We start from the raw sequence: 20,980 nt of genomic DNA, 5'->3' as shown, positions 1-20,980 counted from the left end.
GGTTTAATTTCTGCCGAAACAGGCAATATATTGTCTGCTTTTATCCTCATCTGTCCTTTAGCAGTGTCTGTGCTTCTCGGCCTTCATTTTCATGCTTACTGGCTAATTTGAACCAAATCTGACAGAACAGTAGAGATCTCAAGATCAAAAGCTTTGGCAAATTTTGTGTGAACTGAAACCCTTGTAGAGGAGGGAAACTCAGATTTTTGCCACTGCTGAAGAAAAAACTGCAATAAGGACTCAAAGGTTGCTTATCAGTTTCACAGCTAGCCATTTAGCATCTCTAACTGGAAGATAACATATCAGCACACAAAAGAGCATACTGTCGCTTTCCCAGTTAGTGTTTATAGGATCTGGAAATAAACTGGGAGATGGGGAGGTATAAGTATGCGAGGAAAGTGGGTATATTAAAGGAAAAGGTAGTTGTAAGTGAAACGTCCAGACAGTTGGGATAGTTGCAGTTGGAAATTATATAGGGGTATCAAACATTGATCCCACAGAACCATACAATAGATTCTTTTGTTATGTAAGAATCTGAAGTACCCCAATAATGGAAACTTCTTATTTTAAACAAAACTAGCCCCTGATACCTTTCCATTGCATAGCATGCGTGTAAAAAAGAAAATAAAAACTGGGTAGATGTCGTGCCATGAAGGTTCTGTACATATCGTGAGTATAAAGACATAAGAGGAAGAAATAGTAGTCAGTGTTCTATTTCTGCTGACCTGGAACAAGGGGGAGTCCCTAACTGGGTCACAGAACAACGCAGTCACACTGAGACCATCAACAAGGGCTTGCAGAGAAACCACTATCTTGATATTGGCCAAGAGGCTCTGAAATCTGAGTTTATTACTGCTTCTGCATCACTGCACTGGGGCTATTTGACATCTGAAGAAATCATTTCATTCTTTTTGAATCTTAAAATCCCATTAGTGAAGTGCAGGTCTGTTAGGTATTGAAAGAAGAATTCAGTTCAGTTTAGTATGGTCAGTGCTCAGATATTCTGGTAATAATGGAGGAGAGTGCTGGAGAATATTCGACAAACAAGCAGCATTTAATAGGATAAAAGCCATCTGAGAGGCAGCACCCTAGTCATTGCGCCTGTCGAGGGCTCCCCCACCGCTGACCTGGAGTGTGTGGTGAGCTGTTGAAGAGAATGAACACAATTCAGGTTTTGCAGAAGCCTCATCTTGTCCTTTCTGCTCAAGTTTTGTCAGGCTCAGATTTTTCGAGGTACTACAGTGTAAAGGGAATTCTTCTGTGAGGACATATAATAAATATTTAGACTAAACAGTAATACGTAACATATTTACTCATTATGTTAATATAAAATTGCTATAAAACTGGCTGTATAAGAATTCCTGCATGGAACTGTTAAGCTTACTGCTCAGTTAGAATATAAATACGCACACACAATGGATGGGATTTGCTGCATCACGTCTAGAGTGCATCTACATGTCATCTAGCTTCCCTTCTTAGACAACAGAAGAAGGGACAATTTTAGGGTATAATTCATTTCATCCTAATATAGGCCTCTAATATATGCCAGATGAAGCGGCAGCTGACAAATGCTTGTTTTGTGCCCTCAACTATAAAGATTCCAGACAATTTGTACAGGAGCAGCTCTCTCTCCTATAGATGACTGAAGCTCAGCAGGGTAAATTCAACTCATAGTGTAGTAATGTGTAGGAAAAAACATGCGTCAGGTTGCTGGTGCCTCCACTGCATCAAAAGTATAAACTCCTCAGTAAATACTGGAAGTAGTGGGTTAGAAGAAAAACTACTGAAGCAATTTTGTATCAAAGGCTTTGTATCAAAACCCACTTTCTGGGCTGTATAGGCAGCACCCATTATTCCTGTAGAAAAAAAGCCTGGAGAATTCTTCCCTTCAGATAAAGGAATCCAGTAGTGTCTTTGCCTACAAGAGAGCACCGAATTAGCACTGGGGAGTAGGGGACTGCCCTGAAGTGCTGGATGTTGTCAATCCTGCTCCAAAAGGCAGAGCAATACAAATTCCAGAAATGATACCGGTTTTATTTCTGTGGCTTTCAGTTGGAGCGTGTCCAGAGAAGGGCTACAAAGCTGGTGAGGGGTCTGGAGGACAAACCTTATGAAGAACGACTGAGGGAGCTGGGGTTGTTTAGCCTGGAGAAGAGGAGGCTGAGGGGAGACCTTATCACCCTCTACAACTACCTGAAAGGAGGTTGTAGAGAGGTGGGGGCTGACCTCTTCTCCCTGGTGACAAGTGATAGGACGAGAGGAAACGGGTTCAAGTTATGTCAGGGGAGGTTTAGATTGGATATTAGGAAACATTTTTTCACTGAAAGGGTTATTAAACATTGGAATAGGCTGCCCAGGGAGGTGGTGGATTCACCATCCCTGGAGGTGTTTAAAAAAAGGGTAGATGGGGCACTTAGGGACATGGTTTAGAAGTGGCTTTTGTCAGGGTAGGTTAAAGGTTGGACTTGATGATCTTAAAGGTCCCTTCCAACCTCAGCGATTCTATGATAACATACGTCACTCAAAGAGCAAGTGTTAGGAGCACAGTCCCTTTCTTGGAAGCTGAACATCTTACGCTCTAGTAATAGATACGTCAGCGTAAACAACATAGCTATCCTGCTGCTAGGTTGGACAGACTGAAAGATTTCTATGTTTCTGTACTTAAATAGGTATCACAGACCCCAAAAGTAAATGCATATGGTGTTTTCAGTTCACCAGCACCACCAATAAAATGACGTCTTGTGTTTCCATGTTTACCTTTCATATGAAAAAGGGGAGGACATCAAGACATCTTTATGTGATCTTACGTGCATCTTTGACAGTTTCAATATTAGTTCAATCATAAAGAAATAACCCAACATCATCTGCATTAAGAATGAAAAACTGATTGCTTAGACCTTCATTTTTTTCTGCTTTCTTCATGCTCTTTCTATACCAGTTGACATTGAATTGAATATCACCTCTTTAATGTTAAAAAATTCTTGAAAACTGAGACCACAGTTTTCTTCTTGCTGTGCTGAATTTGATTTATAGATGTCTATATTTAGGAAATCTTAAAAGCAAACTGATATATACATGGAAAAATGCTGTTCTATCATTATGGTGATAAGTCATGTAACACTTTTAAAAGAGACACCAAGATATTTCCTAGAATATTTTGTTAATCTAACCCTAAAGTTTAGAAAGCATTTGAAAATTAATAGGTACTGGAAACTGTTTATATCTTTGATACTAAGAAATCGTGCTCCCATCCTAAACTAGCTTTTTTTTTTTTGGCGAGTATTCTCCTTGACTTTTTTGTTTAACTGTCCTTTGGAGAACTGGCAGTGTATATACGAATACAAACCAAACATTCTTGAAATTTACTTTCTAAACAGCAAAGTTTTGACATTAGTTTGAAATGAGAGCAACCTTTTTGAACAGAGAGCATATGCTTTGCATTTTAGGTTCTGAATCTGATTACAACACTAATCTATTTTTCAGAAATGGATGGAGCACATTTTATAAATTAAAACTTAAAAGAAAATTAAAGGGGATATTTTAAAAACGTAATAGAGACAGTTGGAATTACTCACTTTCAGACTCCAAAATAAGCTCTAGTTCTGCATCTCCAGTCTTGACCTGAGAAATGTAACTGTTTATGTTAAATTTTAGTGCACAGGAGGAAGACTGGAAAATGAAATGGTATTACTGCAGAATTTTCCTATCCTAAATTTCGTCATTGATTTCTTCTGACTACAAAAGAAAAAAAAAATCGTAAATTTTCTTCCAGTCAGAATGTCTTTCCTTACCTAGGAGAACTAGGCATAGCAGCGGTTACTATCCTACCTGGAATATTCGTAAAAGGAGGGGAAATTCAAAATCTAATTCTAGTCCTGGTTTGATTGACATACTTTTGTAAAGTGGCAATTTATAATGATATTACACAACTCAGCAGATCACTGATTAGATCAAACTGTAGCTATTACTTTTGTCCATAAAAATTGCCCTGTGTACTGAACAAGCCATGCTGTTTTGCATTTAAAACTTGAAAGCTCAATGTAAAAAATTAGTGTTTGTTTCTCCAGTTTGTCACTAATCTCTTAAGTGTGAGTGTCTCCATAAAAATCTCAGAAAAATAAGCACTCATATTGGTACAGGGATTTTTTTTTTTCCACTCCTTTGGCATTGTAGACCAACACAAGCGGTGGAATTAATTGTCTTTTCCTGTTTTTGTGCACAAGTAGAATTGTTTGTGAATGTCTAATCAACGCGAAAATATTTTGGTGTTATAACTATGTCTGTTTTGTCTTGTAAAAAATCCTGCTTCTGGCAGACACATGTGGACTTTCAGAAGCCCCAGTGCAGCTGTCTAGCCCTCTTGACATCCTATTTCATTCTTAGACCTCTTTGGCCATTGAAAGTTTTCTCTGCCCATTAGGAGTTTGCTGGAACAACATATCCTGGATGTAGAAAAGTCCTAAATTCCAGTTAAAACACTATAACTGAAGGCCTGATTTTGATACTTGAAACACTTAATATTGGACCAGCTAAAAAAGAGTCCTTGTGCAATTTTAAAATACAGAATAATTTTTCAGGATATATATTTTATAAGATGAAGCATTTTAAGGGTTCTGTTTAAAAGGGTTGAATTCAAGTAAACACCTACCAACTTGGCGTTCAACTGAATTTTAGCCAGCATCGTCTTAAATTGTAACTTAACCAAACATACTCCTTAGCATAAACACAGCCGCATGGTGAAGCTTTTCTATATTTTACACTTCATGTTTGTGTTAATTAACACATAATGGAGCCACTGTTAGAAATAGATGGGGAAATTGTATGCACTATGTATTTTTGGTCATCTAACTTTGGGTACTTAGATTGGAGCCTGAATTCATTCAGGCTGGAGCCAAATCTAGGTTTCTGAGCTGTGTCCCCCCACCCCAGAGGCGCCTACTTTCACTCTCTGCAGCGGGATCCGGTGAAGTACGTGGTGTGAATAATTCCCTGCTTTTTTGAAGAGCGCTTCTGTCAGATGTTAACTAGTCACAAATGGCTTCATGTCAAAACACATGTATTGCACTCACCAACTCATCCACTGGTGTTGCTTTGATCTCCTCTAGGGTAGGCTCCAGCTGACATACCCACGCTTAAATCCTGACTGTGGAAACTTCTGTATGGTTCTTCTCTACCATCTGGATCTTCTAATCTGTAGTATGGGTGTAATGCTATCAATGTATTGGATACACTGTGATCTATAGTCCCCAATTAACTAGTCTAGTATGTGTATGATGTGTACTGAAAGGTGGTGGGGAACAGGGGAAGAAAAAAGGTATTCCAGCAGTATACTGCAAAAGTCATTCTCCTTTTAGCTTTGAACAGGGTTTTTTTTAATTTCAGGATATGTTCACTGTCACACGAATGGCAGCCACATGTAACAATATTAGTGTTCAACCTGATTAATTCCTGTGCTTTTAATCTTTTACGTTAAGTGCTGTAGTTCACCAAACTACTTAATGTTGTTGTACTGTGATGTATATGCTGACATTCCAGTAATCGTTTGTCCATAGGAATTGTTGCAAATAACTATTAGTTCACTAGGCTAATACTTTATGTAGTAATATTTTTAGAGCAGCTCATCTAGTATAATTCATCAAATAATTATTCTGTGTCTCTTAAGATTTTTAGTCAGTTAAGTAGTAAGTATTACAAAATTAGATTTAGTCTTAATACATATGACTCATAAACATTCAAAGGTGAATACATGGGTTTTTTGGCTTACAAATGTAAAATGTCAGCAAAAAATTAAATAATACAACTTCAGTAGAAGAGACCATGGCATAATTAATAAAATAATATTCAACCCTCATTTAAAGAAAACAGTGAAATGGCAAGGCTGCTTGGAGCAGATTCAGTTCACTTGAGGTAAAAAACCCCACATTTATTCTGTAGCATTTTTTGTGACCATTAGAAAGCCTGTGTCCTAATCAAAATAGGATTTACAAAGTGCTTCTAAATTCTCTATACACAATAACTGTAGTCTCTGTGGATGACCTCTGTTTATGCTGCCTTTGCATGTTTTAATGCTGTCCAGAGTGACATCTGTAGCTCTCCTGTAACATCCACGGACAGTGCGAGTTCAGGTTGGTGCACGTTCGGTAATGCTTTCACTAGCAAACCTGCGTGCCGGTGTCTGTGCTTCAATGGGAACCTACATGTATGTGTCATACCTGAGTGCACATTTCAAAATGAACTTCTATTGTTGCTTTCATTAATAGTTTTGCAGAAATGCACTGCACTGCTTAAAAGGAGAGGGTGGCTTGAAGTAGAAGGAAATAATATCTGAACTTGGTTAGCAACCTGCTGAAGTATGTCTTTTTGCCTGCTCTTGCTCGCCTGTCTGTCCCTTTCTACCCTTTCTGTAGTGATAAATGGGACTACCAATGACTTGAACTCAAGCAACCCTTGAAGCATGAACGAATATTGTTATTTTTTTTTTATTGTATACATTTTCTCCAGTGGCAAAAGATGGTTTTTTTTTCATTTAAAAAAAAAATTGTCTTGGACTTAGCAATCAGAATTTAAGGAGATTCTGAACTTAGGAAGTTATTGACAGAAAACGTAGACTAGTGTTGAGTTGTACTTAACTGCCCTGCAGCCACATTTTCAAGACCTACGTAAGCTGGTTTGGAACATCTTGTTCTGTTGACTTCAAACGGGAAACCTTAACAACAGCTTGGCTAAAACTTTTACAGTTCCTTAACCTTCAAGGTTTAGTTCCCTGGGAAAAAAACCTCTGCATTTGAATATGTATTGAATGTAGTAGAAGTTGGGTGTGGGTGGCCATTGACAGTTTTTTCCAGTACAGAGTAGTATTTTTAAACAGCTTTTTAATTGGTGGAGCAGGGGACTGTTTAGCTTAAATTCCACTTCCTAGAACTCATTTAAGGAACAAGAGCACCCCTACTGGCATTTGAAGACTACAGAGTGGGGGTGGGGGGAAGCCAGCTATCAATAAATCTAAGAAATGTAACCAAAGTCACCAGAATCTTCATAATTGTGATTTGCACTCACCCTTGTCAGTAGTAGCTACCGGTAGCTTCATATGCTGATATCTACATGAGCATCACGAGCTGTAGTTGCCAAAACACTTTTCTGATATTAAGAGCCTCAGTGTCTCAGATCCAGAAGGACCACTTGAGCACGCAGTTGCAAGAATGAAACACACAATTCTCTGTGCAGAGAACTGAGAGGATTAAGGTGTATTTTAGACTAACTGGCCAGGGAGAGGCAGCTGACTTAGAGTAGGATCGCTTCCCCAGTTCATTTTGCTACACAAACTGCAAACAATTGTGCCAGCAAAAAACACAGGTCTCTCAAGAGGGTTTTTGTGTTGTACGTTAGGTGGTCACTGGGTAAAGTACAACTGTTGTTCAGGTTCTATTATGCACAGTAACATAAATCATTTCTTGTTTCTGTGCTGCTGCCTTTGTTCTTGATTTAGAAAGTACAAGGAGAAACCATCAGATGAGCGTAAAGCAGTTAGTTGTCCCCTTTGATGAAACTACTAGAGACGTAGATTGACACTGCACATTTGACTGCTTGGTCTTTAAAAAGGTTTAAATCATGATTACGGCAGAATGAAAAGTGAGCAGTGGTCTGAACACAGTGTGACCTGTACCTTCAAAAACAGGACACAGTGAAGTATCGTTGTCTGCGTATTGGCTATGTTCTGAGCCGCTCAGTCAGGGAAATTAATTTCCCTTTCATGTGCATCTGACCTGTAGAGCATTGGTATCAACTTCATAACTGAACACTAACCTCCTTAAATCAGGCTAGGGACGTAATTAACAGTGCCACCATCTTTCTTCTGGAAATAAGTGTGACTGTATTTGCTATTTCCTGTTCTTCTTCAGGGCGTTTGATGTGGAACTTCTTTATATAGCTCAGCGCTTGAGAATACCTATAGCAGAAGTTGCTGTCAACTGGACTGAAATTGAAGGTAGGAAAACTGTTTATATTCTTGTGAGATTCCTTACGTGTCAATCCAGAATAAAATATTCGAGGGTCTTCCTGTATTTTACCCAGTTTTGATAACACGCAGCCTTCTTTCCGTACAAATTTTGAATTTCATGTCCTTGACAGTCTTCTGCCATGGCATGGTACAGGAAGAGTAGGTGAAGGGGTATCAAAGGAGAGAAACTGCACTCCCACTGGAGACAAAACTAGGGAGTTACGCTGCTAGGACAAAGCACTACTTTAGCACATCCTCATGCTGTAATGTGTCAATAAAAATATTGCAATTGTAAAACACTGTGTAGGACGTCTGACTGTCGTTTATTGATTCAACTCCATTTCACTGTGTTTTGCCTCCCAAAATTCTCAGTGCATTTATTAAGGCCTCCTCTAGGGCACCGTCTCCTCTTAAGATGTGCTTTTCTTTAAGACCTGTGGGGAGGTTTCTGTTACTGGGTTACTGGAAGGTATAGCTCCATACATATTTCTTTATAGCAAAGCCAGCTTAAGAGGTACTGCTTGCTTCTGCTCACTTCCTCCCTCCCATCAACTGCAGTTCCTTCTTTTTTTCCCTTTCCTGTTTTTTTCTTTTTTATAATCTGAATTTCTCCTCCTCAAAAGAACCCCTGAACAACAGAAAGTATAATGAAGTGCAGTGGTGATGAAAGGTGCAAGTAGAGAACATCCTAAGCCAACTTTACTAGCAATGTTTTCTTTCTATACAGTTCCACATGTATATTGCACCTAACACAAATGTTGGCAGAGATGAAAGAGGGCTTGGTTTCATAGTGCGGGTTCCTTACCTTGCCTGAAGATTGGCACGTTCATATTATTGCTGTAAGACAATGTGGCAGTCCTCTTCTCCAAAGTCGCTGAGAAGTCAGTTGCTTAATTATTGGTGTTCAGGTTTCTATTTACTTGAACAAAGTCCTGTCGCAGAGAAGACTATGCATCTTGTGACATACATGGAATTACTGTGCTGCTTGCAAACTACAATATCCTACTTAATAATGTAATTACTATAAAGCAGTAACTTTCACACTATAAATTTTTATTAATGTTAAGGTCTAGGTTGTGGGTCTGAATGTGCTGAGAATGCAGAGGCTCATGACTACTTAAATGCGTGTCTTGCCAATGCTCATTTTTTCTAACAACGTCCTTCTGATTTTCTTCTTCATTAATCACAGGTTCTAAGTTAGTTCCCTTTTGGAGCTGGCTGCAGATGGGCAGGGATCTTCTTTTTATACGACTGCGATATATGACTGGTGCCTGGCAGCTTGAAACAAGAAAATGTAATTAGGTTATTTACATTTTCCAAATATATTATTATACTTAATGGAACATGAGAACAGTTTCAATCAAGTGAAGTGGTGATGAAAGCTGAGGTAATTCTTCATTGCTCCTGTTGTATGTTTCATTTTTGCAGCATGTATGTGTTTTATAAGATTGTCAGCAGGGAATTTGTACAATGTTTTGAAACAAGAAAGCATTACCAAAATATTTTCTTATCTGGTAATCAGGTTTTTATTTTATTAAATAGTAGCTTTAAATTGTCTTATAAATTCACTCAAATAAATGTATCTGCTTTTGTCTCTTTTCAATTTCCTTATACATACTAAAAAGAGGTACTCTATTCTACATTGTGCAATATTGTGTTGTGAATGATCACAACCATTTGTTTCTGTAGTATCTGGAAATATATGGCCGTATTGCAACTTGGAATTATCAGTCATGGTTTCTGGTGATGCACGTTTAGATTCAATGTTATGGGAAACATTAATGGGTTTTACTGAGTTACAACAGTAATGTTCATAAGGCTGTTCTAAGAACTTCCAGTAGTCTCTTGACATTCCAAATGTTTTTGTTTGAAGCTGAAATAGTTAGTCTGAGATCAAACTGCAGATCATCTCCAGACTGTAGAAGGTCCAAGAGAAAGCACATTTCATTTAAAAATGTTGTCTTTTATAAGTATGTTTTGTTCATATGTACTAATTAATACTGCATGCTCGAGGCTAGGAGACCTTGGCATCTACAAATCTGTAGTGAAAAGGGTATGGAAAGCTAATTCAGAGCACACAAAAATGAGACCCAATGTACATTGGGGGCCTGCGCATTAGCAATGCCAATTTGACGGTGTGCTTCAAATGAAATCAGAGAGGGAGGGGGGAGTTTAGAATCTTTCTTAGGAATGTCGTACTCCATTACAGTACACAGGTTTCAATAGCACTTTCAAAACAGTTGTGGGTTGCCAATAAACTAAGCCAATCTTTCTTTCGGAAACGTACAAATTTGAACAGATTTAAAGAATGAATGGTATATGGTTGTACTTTCACATATGATTTCACTGGTGATTTTTCTTATTCCTTCTGCAATGTTGAGTTGAGTTTTGCTCCTGTTAGGGTTACCTCAGTTTTCAATAAATTGAAGTGTTGGAATAAATTCTCAAAAAGTATCTTCAGTTTGATTTCGCAGGCTTTATTCTCTTGCCTTGTCCACATGCATCTCTATCACTTCTGCAGAATCAATCACGTGACTCCTTGTTGCCATTGCTAGAATAAAACACCAGCTTCTCAGTTTTTCTAAAGTGAATTTCCCTGATCAAACATGGACAATGATACCTCTGCCTATAATTAATTAAAGTTGCCAACCAATTCTCAAAAGCAGATTCTTCCTGTCTTACCTTAAATTTGAGTTTATTTGAAATTTTAACCAAAATAGTTCACCTTTTCCAAATGATGAGGCTTAGGTCATGCATTATTTTCTGCAGATAAGTAAACATCTGGTGACATCTTCTTTAAAAAAATTCAGCTTTTGAATTGGATGCCAAAGCTTGGAAGGGAGGTGGTAAATTTATGAATTTTTTTTAATTAATCTGAGCATTTTCTACAAAGTTTTTTCAAAATTTTGTAGATAAACTCTCCAGTAACTCTCTCCTTATTGAGCAGTCTCCTTTAGCAACTGTGCATTTGTCAGTCCAACAAAATACTTGATATCCTCCACCTCGGAGATGCAGAAGTCAGGCTAGATTTACCATCTTTGAGCTGTGTGGGGTTGTATGCTAGAACTTGTTGTAAGGGAATTCTCTTATGCTTTCAGTGGATTTAAACCATGGATAAAGGTCACTATACGTCTTCATAGTCTGGAGTCTGCTCTTTGGCTCTGAGGTTGGTAGGCATGGTGCTGGTCACATCCGTATGCCTACGTCTCCCTTCTCAGCTGCCTTTCAAAGAAGGCTTGCTACATCTAACCTGTCTGGTGGAGATAGTCCTTGACCTGCACTGACTGACACACTGTGCCCAAAAATATTTTGAGAGCAGTGATAGACAGCTGTGGGACATCTGGCACAGTGTAGTTTGCTTGTATGGGTGTAGCCTGAAACATGTCGTTGCAATAGGGATGAAAGATGAACTGAGACAGAAGGAGAATGGAGAGAAACAGAAAAGGAGACTGATCTGGAGCTGAGATTGAAAGCCAGAGGGTGAAATGGAAGGTGGGAAGTACTGAGACTGCATGAGGAATGGAGGTGGAACAGCAATGCTCTTGTCAAAGAGACTGGAACAAGGGAAGGGGGAGAGAGACAGATGAGTTAAGGATGGGAAAAAGGAAATGTTGCTAATGAGGGAAGGGGAAGCTGAAGTGGTTTACTAAGCCAAGTCTTCCACAAGAATAGGGTTAGGACAGAAATTGGCTAAAACAAGTTGGCACTGTTTTAGACATATAGTGATATTCAGAGTCTGGGCTGGAATCCAGGATCCCTTTTTCAGTGTTTCTCAGTTGTTATTTACCTCTACAAAATCCTTTGGCAAATCATATCTCATCTTTCTGTGCCGGTCCATAAAGAGAATAACTGGCTACCGGTATCAGTTATTCTTTTAGCCCTGGTCACTGAAATCTGCAGGAGATCTACAGGCTCCAATTCTGAACCGCGTGAAGGAGCAATGGAATCTTCCACAAAGATGTGGGAGATGATGCAAACCAAGTTCCAATGAAAGCTCACTTCTCAGAGTTAGGAAGCCAGGTATGAAGAACATAGGAAACAAAAGTAGCCTTTCTGACTTGTTCCCATATTTTGTACACGTGCTATGAGAGAAGATAACTGCTTATGTAAGGACTACTTTTCCTAAAAGACATTATTTTTAGTGCATGGGTCTGATTCAGGAATCAGTGAGTTGTACGGCAAAGGCAACTGGATTGATTTGCCTTCTATTTAGAAAATGGAAGTTTGGATAGAGTATAAATGAGACAAAGGATTAAAGAGAGGCAGTATATCCTCCTTTATCAGATAAAGTTAAAATAAGACAGGCATATGGTTCTTTTCCCTCTTGCTCAAATGGTCAACAACCAAATGGTTTGGCCCCAAATAGTTCAAGAGGGTGTTAGAGGTAAAGATTCAGTTCCTCTATGGTTTAAGCCCACATCCAAGCCCACATCTTAAGAAACGGTGAAAGAATTCCCAAACGCTTCTGCACATCTCTTCAGAGGGATATTTGGACAGTTCAGTGATGCAGATATAGCACTATCTCTATCTTTCAGCAGATCATAGTTAAAAAAATTGAGTTCCAAGTCTGCCATAGTGTGTCATGGGGTTGAAGCGTTATCGGTTGCTTTTCTGAGAAGTGTTTTTCTTTGTGTGGAATGATCTCAGGTCTAGAACAGTTACCTGCACTTGAACCAACTGCTTCAAGCTTTCTCTGAAGCAGAGCCAGCAAAGGAGAGTTACGTTAGTTGAGAAGGATGGTTGGCTTTGCCTTTTGTCACTCAGGTAGTGATCAGAAGTCTTCTGGGTAGCATACACAACTCCTTCTATTTGCAGATAATGAACTACGAGACACACAGGCTGTCACAGGAGACCGGGACTCCACCAGGCACATACTCTAACAGAAGGTTAGACTCATGCTTGGGTGTAGGCTTTTGCTCACAGTCAGTTATCAGCATTCCCCTAAATGTGTGTTGGGCAGGTACCCGTAAACATCACACTCTTGAAGCAAAGGCGCACCTCCTATGTGCATCCTGACAAGGAGAAAATAAAAGATAATCAAAAAGTGGCTTTTCTCTGTCAAAACTAAAATGCATATGAGCCTGTCCCTAGTGAAATTTAGTACACCTGAGAAACTTCCATGGCTTTTACGTATCTTCAGGTCAGGCCCCAGCAAAACAAAGATTTTGAACACATTTCAGCTTTGGGTCAGAAGTCTTAAGTCCACTTGTGTCTTGAGCCCTGTATCAATACGTCAGTCAACATTAACTTAATCCAAATATTTACTGAACGCAGAGAAAAGGGAGCACAATGACAAGTATGCACTGAAAACTATTAAGCAAATATGAAGGATAATCAGATATTTTGAAAAGCAGCTACGCAATGGCTATAAATTATTTAAATAAGAGGTGACCACATGGCAGAGACCCCAAATTACCGTATTAATTACACAAGCAGCAGTTGACACTTTATATTTTACACTAACCTAAAAGTTTTATAGAAATGTCAGAGGCAGAGCGATGGGAAACATAACTCATTTAGAATTGCCAGAAATCAGATCCTTTAAAAATTAAGAACACATCTAATAGAAATCTGTAGCTGTCAGAGACCAGAGAGGGCCTGTTTTTTTATGAAATATATATCCTGACAGTCATTCACGTCCTGATCTCCCCCAAGCTTTTACCTTAAAAGGAAGAGTTAGCTGTGCTTGTTAAATCCATAAATTTGTAGATACTTGCTAGTTACTCTGTTTAGTTTATTTCCAAGTTTATTGAATTTATTACCATTACTTTTCTGTGTAGCTCTCTGAACCAATGGGAAGTTTGGAATCACGTATCTTGATTTTCCCACAAAGATCACATCAGGTGACAGAGGTTTTGGACCAGACCCAATATGTGACTTCAGAAGTTAAGCATCAGGTTCCCGAGTACCTACGTTTAAGGTTATTGGAATCCAGAATCCTGAACGAGGCACATTTTACCTGCCTGAAATACTACTCGTCCCAGGCCAACCTGCTGGCTTTAGTCAGAGTTGTCTAACGTCAGCCTGTTCAGCATGTAGGGAGATCTCGCTCTGCTCATTGCACAGCCCAGAACCCTTTTCTTAGGGTAGGAAGGAGTAGAAGCCTTTCAGGAAACGGGTCTAAGCTTTCCCTTAGCAGAACAGGAGCCTGCTTTTAGTCTACCGACTCAAATCTGTATGTAAGAAATGGAAGACCAAGAGCAGATTCACACACTTGGTGGGAGATCAAACCCATGTGTCCCACGGGGTGTTTTCTACCTGCTTTCTATTTAAGTAGTTCCACTGTGCACTGACGTGCATAAAGCCCAACAGTGAAACATAACTCCATCTCATTTATTGTGGCACTTACCTGAGGATGAGGAAGAACTGGGTTCCAGCCCTTCTTTTTGGGATATTTACTGTCTACTATGGATTTACTATACTTAAGATACCAGGTGATTGATTTCTTGAGAGTGCTACTCTCCTCTGTGTGCCTTCAGGCCCAACATATCTTGACTGTTGCACAGCAATCCCAGAATCAGTGGAAGATTCTCCCAGGTACCATTTCAGAAGCAGCTGTGCTACTTTAATTGCACAAAGCCATAAAGAGGAGCATTCCTGCTCCCTCTACACCTGTTCTGGGGCTGCTGGAGTCTCCCTCAAGCCAGTTCAGCTCACTAGAATGGCAGGATGCCATCTTCCACTTATTTGGTTTTTTTTTTTTAACTTTCTTTTCTTCTGAGACAGTTTTCTGCCATTTCAGTGATTTCAAATGACTCAGTGAGTGGTCTGGCAGGCACAGGGTGCCGCAGCAAAAGGAGGACTTCCCCTTTTGACAGCTGTGGATTCACCACAAGCTTGAAGAATGACTTGTCACTTGGAGGCTAAGACAGTTTTCTAAGGTAGGAAATGGGAAGTATGCTTTCTGTGCCAACTCTAGCAGTTAACTCAATATCCCTAACTGGTTTCAGTGACACTGCAGCATTATCACAAAGCAGGGTAACTCTTAAATGAGTAATAACACAGTTTTTATCAGTTTTAATCTATACAAAGTACTCAGAGATGACTACTATGAACTATATGCAGCCAAACATAGAAGACAGCTCCAGTTCATTCTGCAGAATTGTGTTCGGTAATACATCAATTTACCACTCCCAGAGCTTCTGTGCAGACCTTTCCACCACCACCACCACCACCACCAATGCAGAGGAGTCCAAGTTAGTTTTTCACCATGGGAAATGAAAGTGTATTAATATGTATAAGCACAGAAATGTCTCCAAGCCATTGAATAGTCCCAGCCAGTATTTAACTTGAATCCTCTGCTAACGTTTAAGGCTCTGGAGATCTATCCATAATTATTTATGTACCTATTGTCCAAGTGTTCCTTGAGTTCACAGTCATAATGCTGACTGTAAACTAAAAATAGTCAAAATGGAGAGACAGGCAAAGACAGAAGGCTGCAATGAAGTTTCTGTATCTCAGTGTTTATTACTTAAAATAACATCTAACCTTATTTACGATCCGTGTATGTTTCTTAGGGATGCAGTGGCATGTCTGTTACAGCTCAAGGGGCATGAATTAAAGAAGTGTTCCAGCATTGTTGAAGGCTGCACCCTGGCAGCTGAACCATAAGTTATCTACCTCTTTGGGATAGAGATTCATAGGTTAAGAATTGGATGCTACTATGTCGTGCCTATTGCGTTAGCCAACAGCACATAAGGGAGTCTCGAGCACACTAGCCCAAGGGGTCATCTAGGCTCAGGGGAGAAGCTACAGGCAAACCTTTGTTTCTTACTGGAAAAAAAGATGGTATTTTTATATGACCTAGCTTAAGTAATAGTTGTGAGATCATAGCTGAGAGGGGTGCGCTAGAATATGATTTCATTTAATAGATCCATCAGAAAAGAAAGAGCTAACTAGATGCATTTTCCGGGATATTTTTTAATCCATTTTTCTTTATACTGTTCATCGATCTGTTCAACTGCCCTAATGGCATAATTAGATATTTCCCTGGTGTAAAAAAAAAATAAAAAAACCAACAACAACAACAGACTTTTCCAGTCCTGCGTGCTGGGTGCAGTCTTCCAAGCAGCAGTACGCTTCTGCAGGTAACAGTGAATCAGTCTGTAAGTTGTCTGTCTGTCTCCAAGATGCTTATACTACACACGTAAACACACACAGCCTTAATATGTGCACATTAGTGCAAAGGGTAAATCTTTTTTTTGCTAAAGCAATGTTCTCCATGTCTCCCTTTCTGTAGAAGGAGGTAAACTCTTGCTGGATGTGGAATCCACTGGTAATAGCACTCCATACCTGACAAATGTAGGACACACATTTTGAAAGAAAGAAATTAAACTGCCTAGCCTGTTTCAGACCAGCAGCCGGGTCAGCAGTAGCTCTGCAATGCACTGTAAATGCATGACTGCAGTTATTAGAAATAATCTGATTTACTTGAGGCAAGCTGCAGCAGCACAGGGTGTGGGTCATCTGGGAGTGTTGGCCAACTGCAAAGTAAGCATTATTACAGCAGTTCACCAGGCCCAGGGGAAATGCTTCCAGCTTCTCTTGAGGAAAGCCACACTAGCAGGGAGTACTCCTCTTCAGACTTCCTGCAGCTCCCAGGTATTGCATTACGGCCTCCTAATTCTCATACCTTTTCTAAGGACACAGGCTACCATCAGTGAGCAGTGTTCAGTCATAAGCTCTCTAACAGGTGGTGGGCGGTTATCGTTTGTCTACATTTCCTCTACCAGTCTTCCCAGCACCCCCGTGCAAGCAGCAAATTATATAAATAACTTACTCATACTCGCAGTCACTTTCTACACGTCCACTTAGTATTCAAGGAACAGCTGCAGACCAGAAAAACATCCTCCCAAAATGGCTTAGCCACAGGTGATCCTTCTCACCTACATGAGCTTAACTCCTTCTCGGGTCCATGCCTTTACATCAGTCTGGCTCTATCTTCCTTGGCTCTTCGTGTTCTGCTGTCAAGATCACTTTCCTCCTTTGAACTTTCAGCAGTTTATTGTTTTAGCAGAGTGAACTTCAATATCTAGACCGAATCCAAGCCTTTGTTGCTGGCATGTTCTATACAATATTCTTTACGAATGAGGTGACATTAACTCTGGAATTCCCATCTGTTTTTTGCCATGTACTAATGTTTCATCTGGGGTTATTCTGAAGCTGTTTAAAGATCCCGTTACAAAACAAAGGGAAATATTGAGTGTCAGCTTTTGGACTGGAGATCAGAAGAGCTGTTTGAACCACAGGATGATGAAGAATCATTGAATTCTGCAAACAGTTTTGGCAAATTCACTTTGCATGGTCTTTGGAAAGCAGCCTTCCACATGTGGGACAAATCTTTATCTTCCTATCTTTGTAGAGTAGAGAAAGGTTTAGCTAATCATGTCAAGGACAGGCTTCATCCTGTAGCCACATTACAACCTCAGTTGCACAGGCTGTCATAAACTGCCCCGCTGCAAACTCTCAATCATCTGCTGTCAAACCAGGAACTAGGTCAAAACCACAAGGAATTTCTAACTCTTTTTGGCTGACTAGGCCTGATACCATTTAAGGGCTCAACAGCAGAACTGCTGATAACTTTCATATCTTGTTGCCAAAAAAACAAAAAAACAAAACCATATCCATGGCCATCTTCCAGTCTTTAAGCCAAGTCATAAGTTTTGGAAACGGTGTCAGCTCAACTGTCAACTGTGTCAGCTCTTTGGTAGTTTTACAAGTCTGGCTAGATTCTGCCTGGTAGAAGGTTTCGTGATAATGAGAGCTTAAGCACAGATGAGGTTAGAACAACCTTTACTGTTTTTTAATCAAACGATAAAATTCTGGTCTCACAAAAATGTTTTCTGATGTTATGTCTAATTTTACTATTCTTGACAATTTATTTTCTCAATAAAATGCTTCACGAGAACAGGAACAGAAGAAAAATAACCAGTTTTCTGCAGGAGTACTGCAATGGGACTACAAAAAGGACCAATTAGTCTCATAAAGGAGACGGCAAGCAATTTCATTCCAGTATTTGCTAGAAAGCTAGAAAAAAAGAACGGTTGATACACAAGAATATATTAGATTTAAGCAACTTCTCTGTGCACTACTCACACTGTCGTGCATTGCCTCAACTTCCATGATACTTCTGTAATTCTTACACCCGTATCTGCGTATAGTGCAAGTGATCCTGTGGCAAAAATAAATCTGGGCCTTTTTAGTTCACTTATTGAATTAATTACTGGGAAAAACTGTTTACCAAAATGAATAAATACAGCTAGACAACTTACCAGAGCCATTCATCTTTAAGTAGTAAACAAGAAATAAGGAATGCTGTGATTTGTCAGACCCTGCAGAAATACTGCAGAGTGGAGATGTTATTCACCATTTTGTCTACATGTGTGATGTTTGTCTTTCACATACTTGCCAGTGCCTTCCTAAGCTTCATGTTAACCAAGGAAGAGCTAACTTCATATCCTGGACGTTGCCTTCTGCAGACAATAGAAGAAGTCATGGTAAAATCCCAAATACAGGTACCCTAGAAATTAATCACACCTGAACATTCATTCAAAGGAAGGAGAACGCGGTCGCATCTTGCACTGAGAAAACTGAAGGAAGGAAAATCCGGTGCAAGGCCCACTCCATTCCCTGAACCCATGGATGCTCTGCCTCTGATACTGAAACAGTTTCTGAGAAAGCAGTGAGGGAAGGTTGATCTTGCTGCATGCACCCTCCCCCATCACGAAGGAATTTCAGCAGTGGCTTGAACAGACCTGCATGTTTAAGGCAATCTAATTTTACATGTACTGATTTCTCTGGGTTGTAAAATAATGAAGCATTCTTTCTATTCCTGGCTACTTCTGATTTACTCAAGATTATACAGTACATCAGTCTAGCCCTAATCTCGAAGATGGGCATGATAATTTATTTACCCTCAAAAAACCCCTACTGAAATTTCCAGTGATAGGGCAAAAGTTTTAATATGTCAGAACAGCAAACATTCAGAGGGGAGTATGAAGTGATTTTGTTGATTATCTGGGACCCCAGTTACCCTGCCTGCAGGCTTCACTAAAAATCCTGGGATTTTAGCTCCTTTCCTCCTAAGATATTCTCTATTAATGTAAGCATTATGCATATAGCTCTGTAGGCGTGCAGTCAACACCAAGCAATTACATTCCCCACTTTAAAGAAGTTTTATTATGCACAGTGATTACTTTGGGGAGAACGCCATCTTTGCTACTAAGTTCAAATCTAGTGCACATATATAGTTGCACAAGTTTGAGCAAGGTGCAAAAGCTTTTATTTTTTCCATCAAGCAAGATTTTTGGGGAAAACATCTGCGGAGCGGTCATTTGTAAAGCCACTACTGCGCTCAGTCAGATATTTAAGAATTAGGAAAAAAATCAGCAAGCATGTAGACTGCTATTCTCAGCTGTGCCTAGATAATAATTTACAAGGACCCTAAAAGCTTCTTAGGAAACTCACATTCCTAGCTCTGCAAAAGGTTTATTCTTTCCATGTTTCTTCTGCAGGCTTGTCAACATTTTGCCCCTACTTTAATCTGTATTTATACTCCCTCACACCTGAATCCCATACAGTCCTTCTAGATAGGACTGTGTCCTCTATAGGTTAATTCTTCATTCTCAAAGAAGAGGACAGATCAAAATGAGCAATGCACCTAAGATGGCTGTTGCCTTTGTAGACAGTGAGACACTAAAGAACTTCAATATAACTTGGCTCACATTTCCCAAGGCTTTGCTTACTGCAGCAAAAAAGCTTATAGGAAACATTCACTGGATATAAAGTCAGTTGCAAACATTATCTTTCTTTTCAAACAGATAATGTAATTAAAAAAAAATGAAGATGCAAACCCGACATCAAAATATTATGTGGCAACACACCATTTAGGTTTGATAAGCGCCACTAAGTCAGAGGGAACAGACCTTCACATGGAAGAAGGGTTTGCAGCATAGAAGAAGTTTCACACCAGAAATTCAGCAAATACCGGAACAGATCCACAACGTGGTAGTGCTACCAGTATTTTGTTTTCTGTTGCGAGGCATTATACGTGCACATAGTATTTCAAATATAGATGTCATTTAGGGAATTGATTACATTAGTGCAAGACTGCTCAAGTTTTATGATGCCATGGCTTTCTCAACAGCAGGGAACAGTCACTCTTACAGATCTACTACATTTTTGCCAGAAAATAAAAGGCTAATGACTTGAAATATGAATGCCACAGTGAGACACATGATTAATAGCCACTGAGTAATAAAATCATTGCTGACAAAATATGTCCAATGAAAAGTTTAAATCTTTTCCAATGAAAAGTTTAAATATCCTCTTGGGAAAGGAGTCCTCAGTCTTGTTTCCAGTGATGTGGAGGCATTTTATTCAATGGCTTGTCAGGCAAGTGTTGTGAAGCAGTTCCCAGCACATGGGCAAGAACCAAGACTCCCATTATCAGACACATTCCTCCATGAAAAAGGAGGCTGTGTACCTGTCTACTTCGGCTGTGTCCTCAAGAGTCCTGCACTCTGTGCTGAACAGCAGCCCAATTTCAACAAGAGTTCAGTGACCCCATGCTAGACCTTTCCATAGTTCAGTGGCTATTTCAGAAAGGAGGTACCACAAATCAAATTTCTTTAAGGTAAGGAGGAGCCAGAACCCCTCTGCTCCATTTTGCTGCAATCATTATGTTGCTGTGGTAACACAGTCCCTTCTTCCTACCTTCCTCAGAAGATGGTCTGGTGCTCACTCTCCTACAAGGGAAGGGACAAGAATCACAGAATGGTTTGGGTTGGAAGGGACCTTAAAGATCATCTAGTTCCAACCCCCCTGCCATGGGCAGGGACACCTCCCACCAGACCAGGCTGCTCAAAGCCCCATCCAGCCTGGCCTCAAACACTTCCAGGGAAGGGGCACCCACAACTTCTCTGGGCAACCTGTTCCAGTGTCTTACCACTCTCATGGTAAAGAATTTCTTCCTAATATCTAATC

At 39.7% G+C, this 20,980-nt stretch overlaps 1 protein-coding gene across 3 annotated transcripts in view; it reads left to right on the top strand.

The window, feature by feature from the left end:
* Positions 1-19,331, top strand: part of ALG5 (ALG5 dolichyl-phosphate beta-glucosyltransferase) — a 31,976-nt gene extending 12,645 nt beyond the window's left edge. For 2 of the 3 annotated variants that reach the window (XR_008464585.1, XR_008464586.1), the window contains 3 exons: positions 7,899-7,984; positions 9,186-14,877; positions 15,514-19,331. Coding sequence is in view for 1 of the 3 variants with exons in the window: in XM_054189334.1 (XP_054045309.1) it covers positions 7,899-7,984; positions 9,186-9,298 (199 nt within the window). In the remaining 2 variants the exon portion in view is untranslated. Of the gene's footprint in view, positions 1-7,898; positions 7,985-9,185; positions 14,878-15,513 lie in introns of those variants that run through there. The other variant, XM_054189334.1, reaches the window with a different exon arrangement.
* The last annotated feature ends 1,649 nt before the right edge of the window (positions 19,332-20,980 follow it).

The sequence above is a fragment of the Rissa tridactyla genome, chromosome 1 (genome assembly GCF_028500815.1).
Source record: "Rissa tridactyla isolate bRisTri1 chromosome 1, bRisTri1.patW.cur.20221130, whole genome shotgun sequence".
In the NCBI taxonomy this organism is placed as follows: domain Eukaryota; kingdom Metazoa; phylum Chordata; class Aves; order Charadriiformes; family Laridae; genus Rissa; species Rissa tridactyla.
This window is presented reverse-complemented; position numbering and strand designations above follow the sequence as displayed.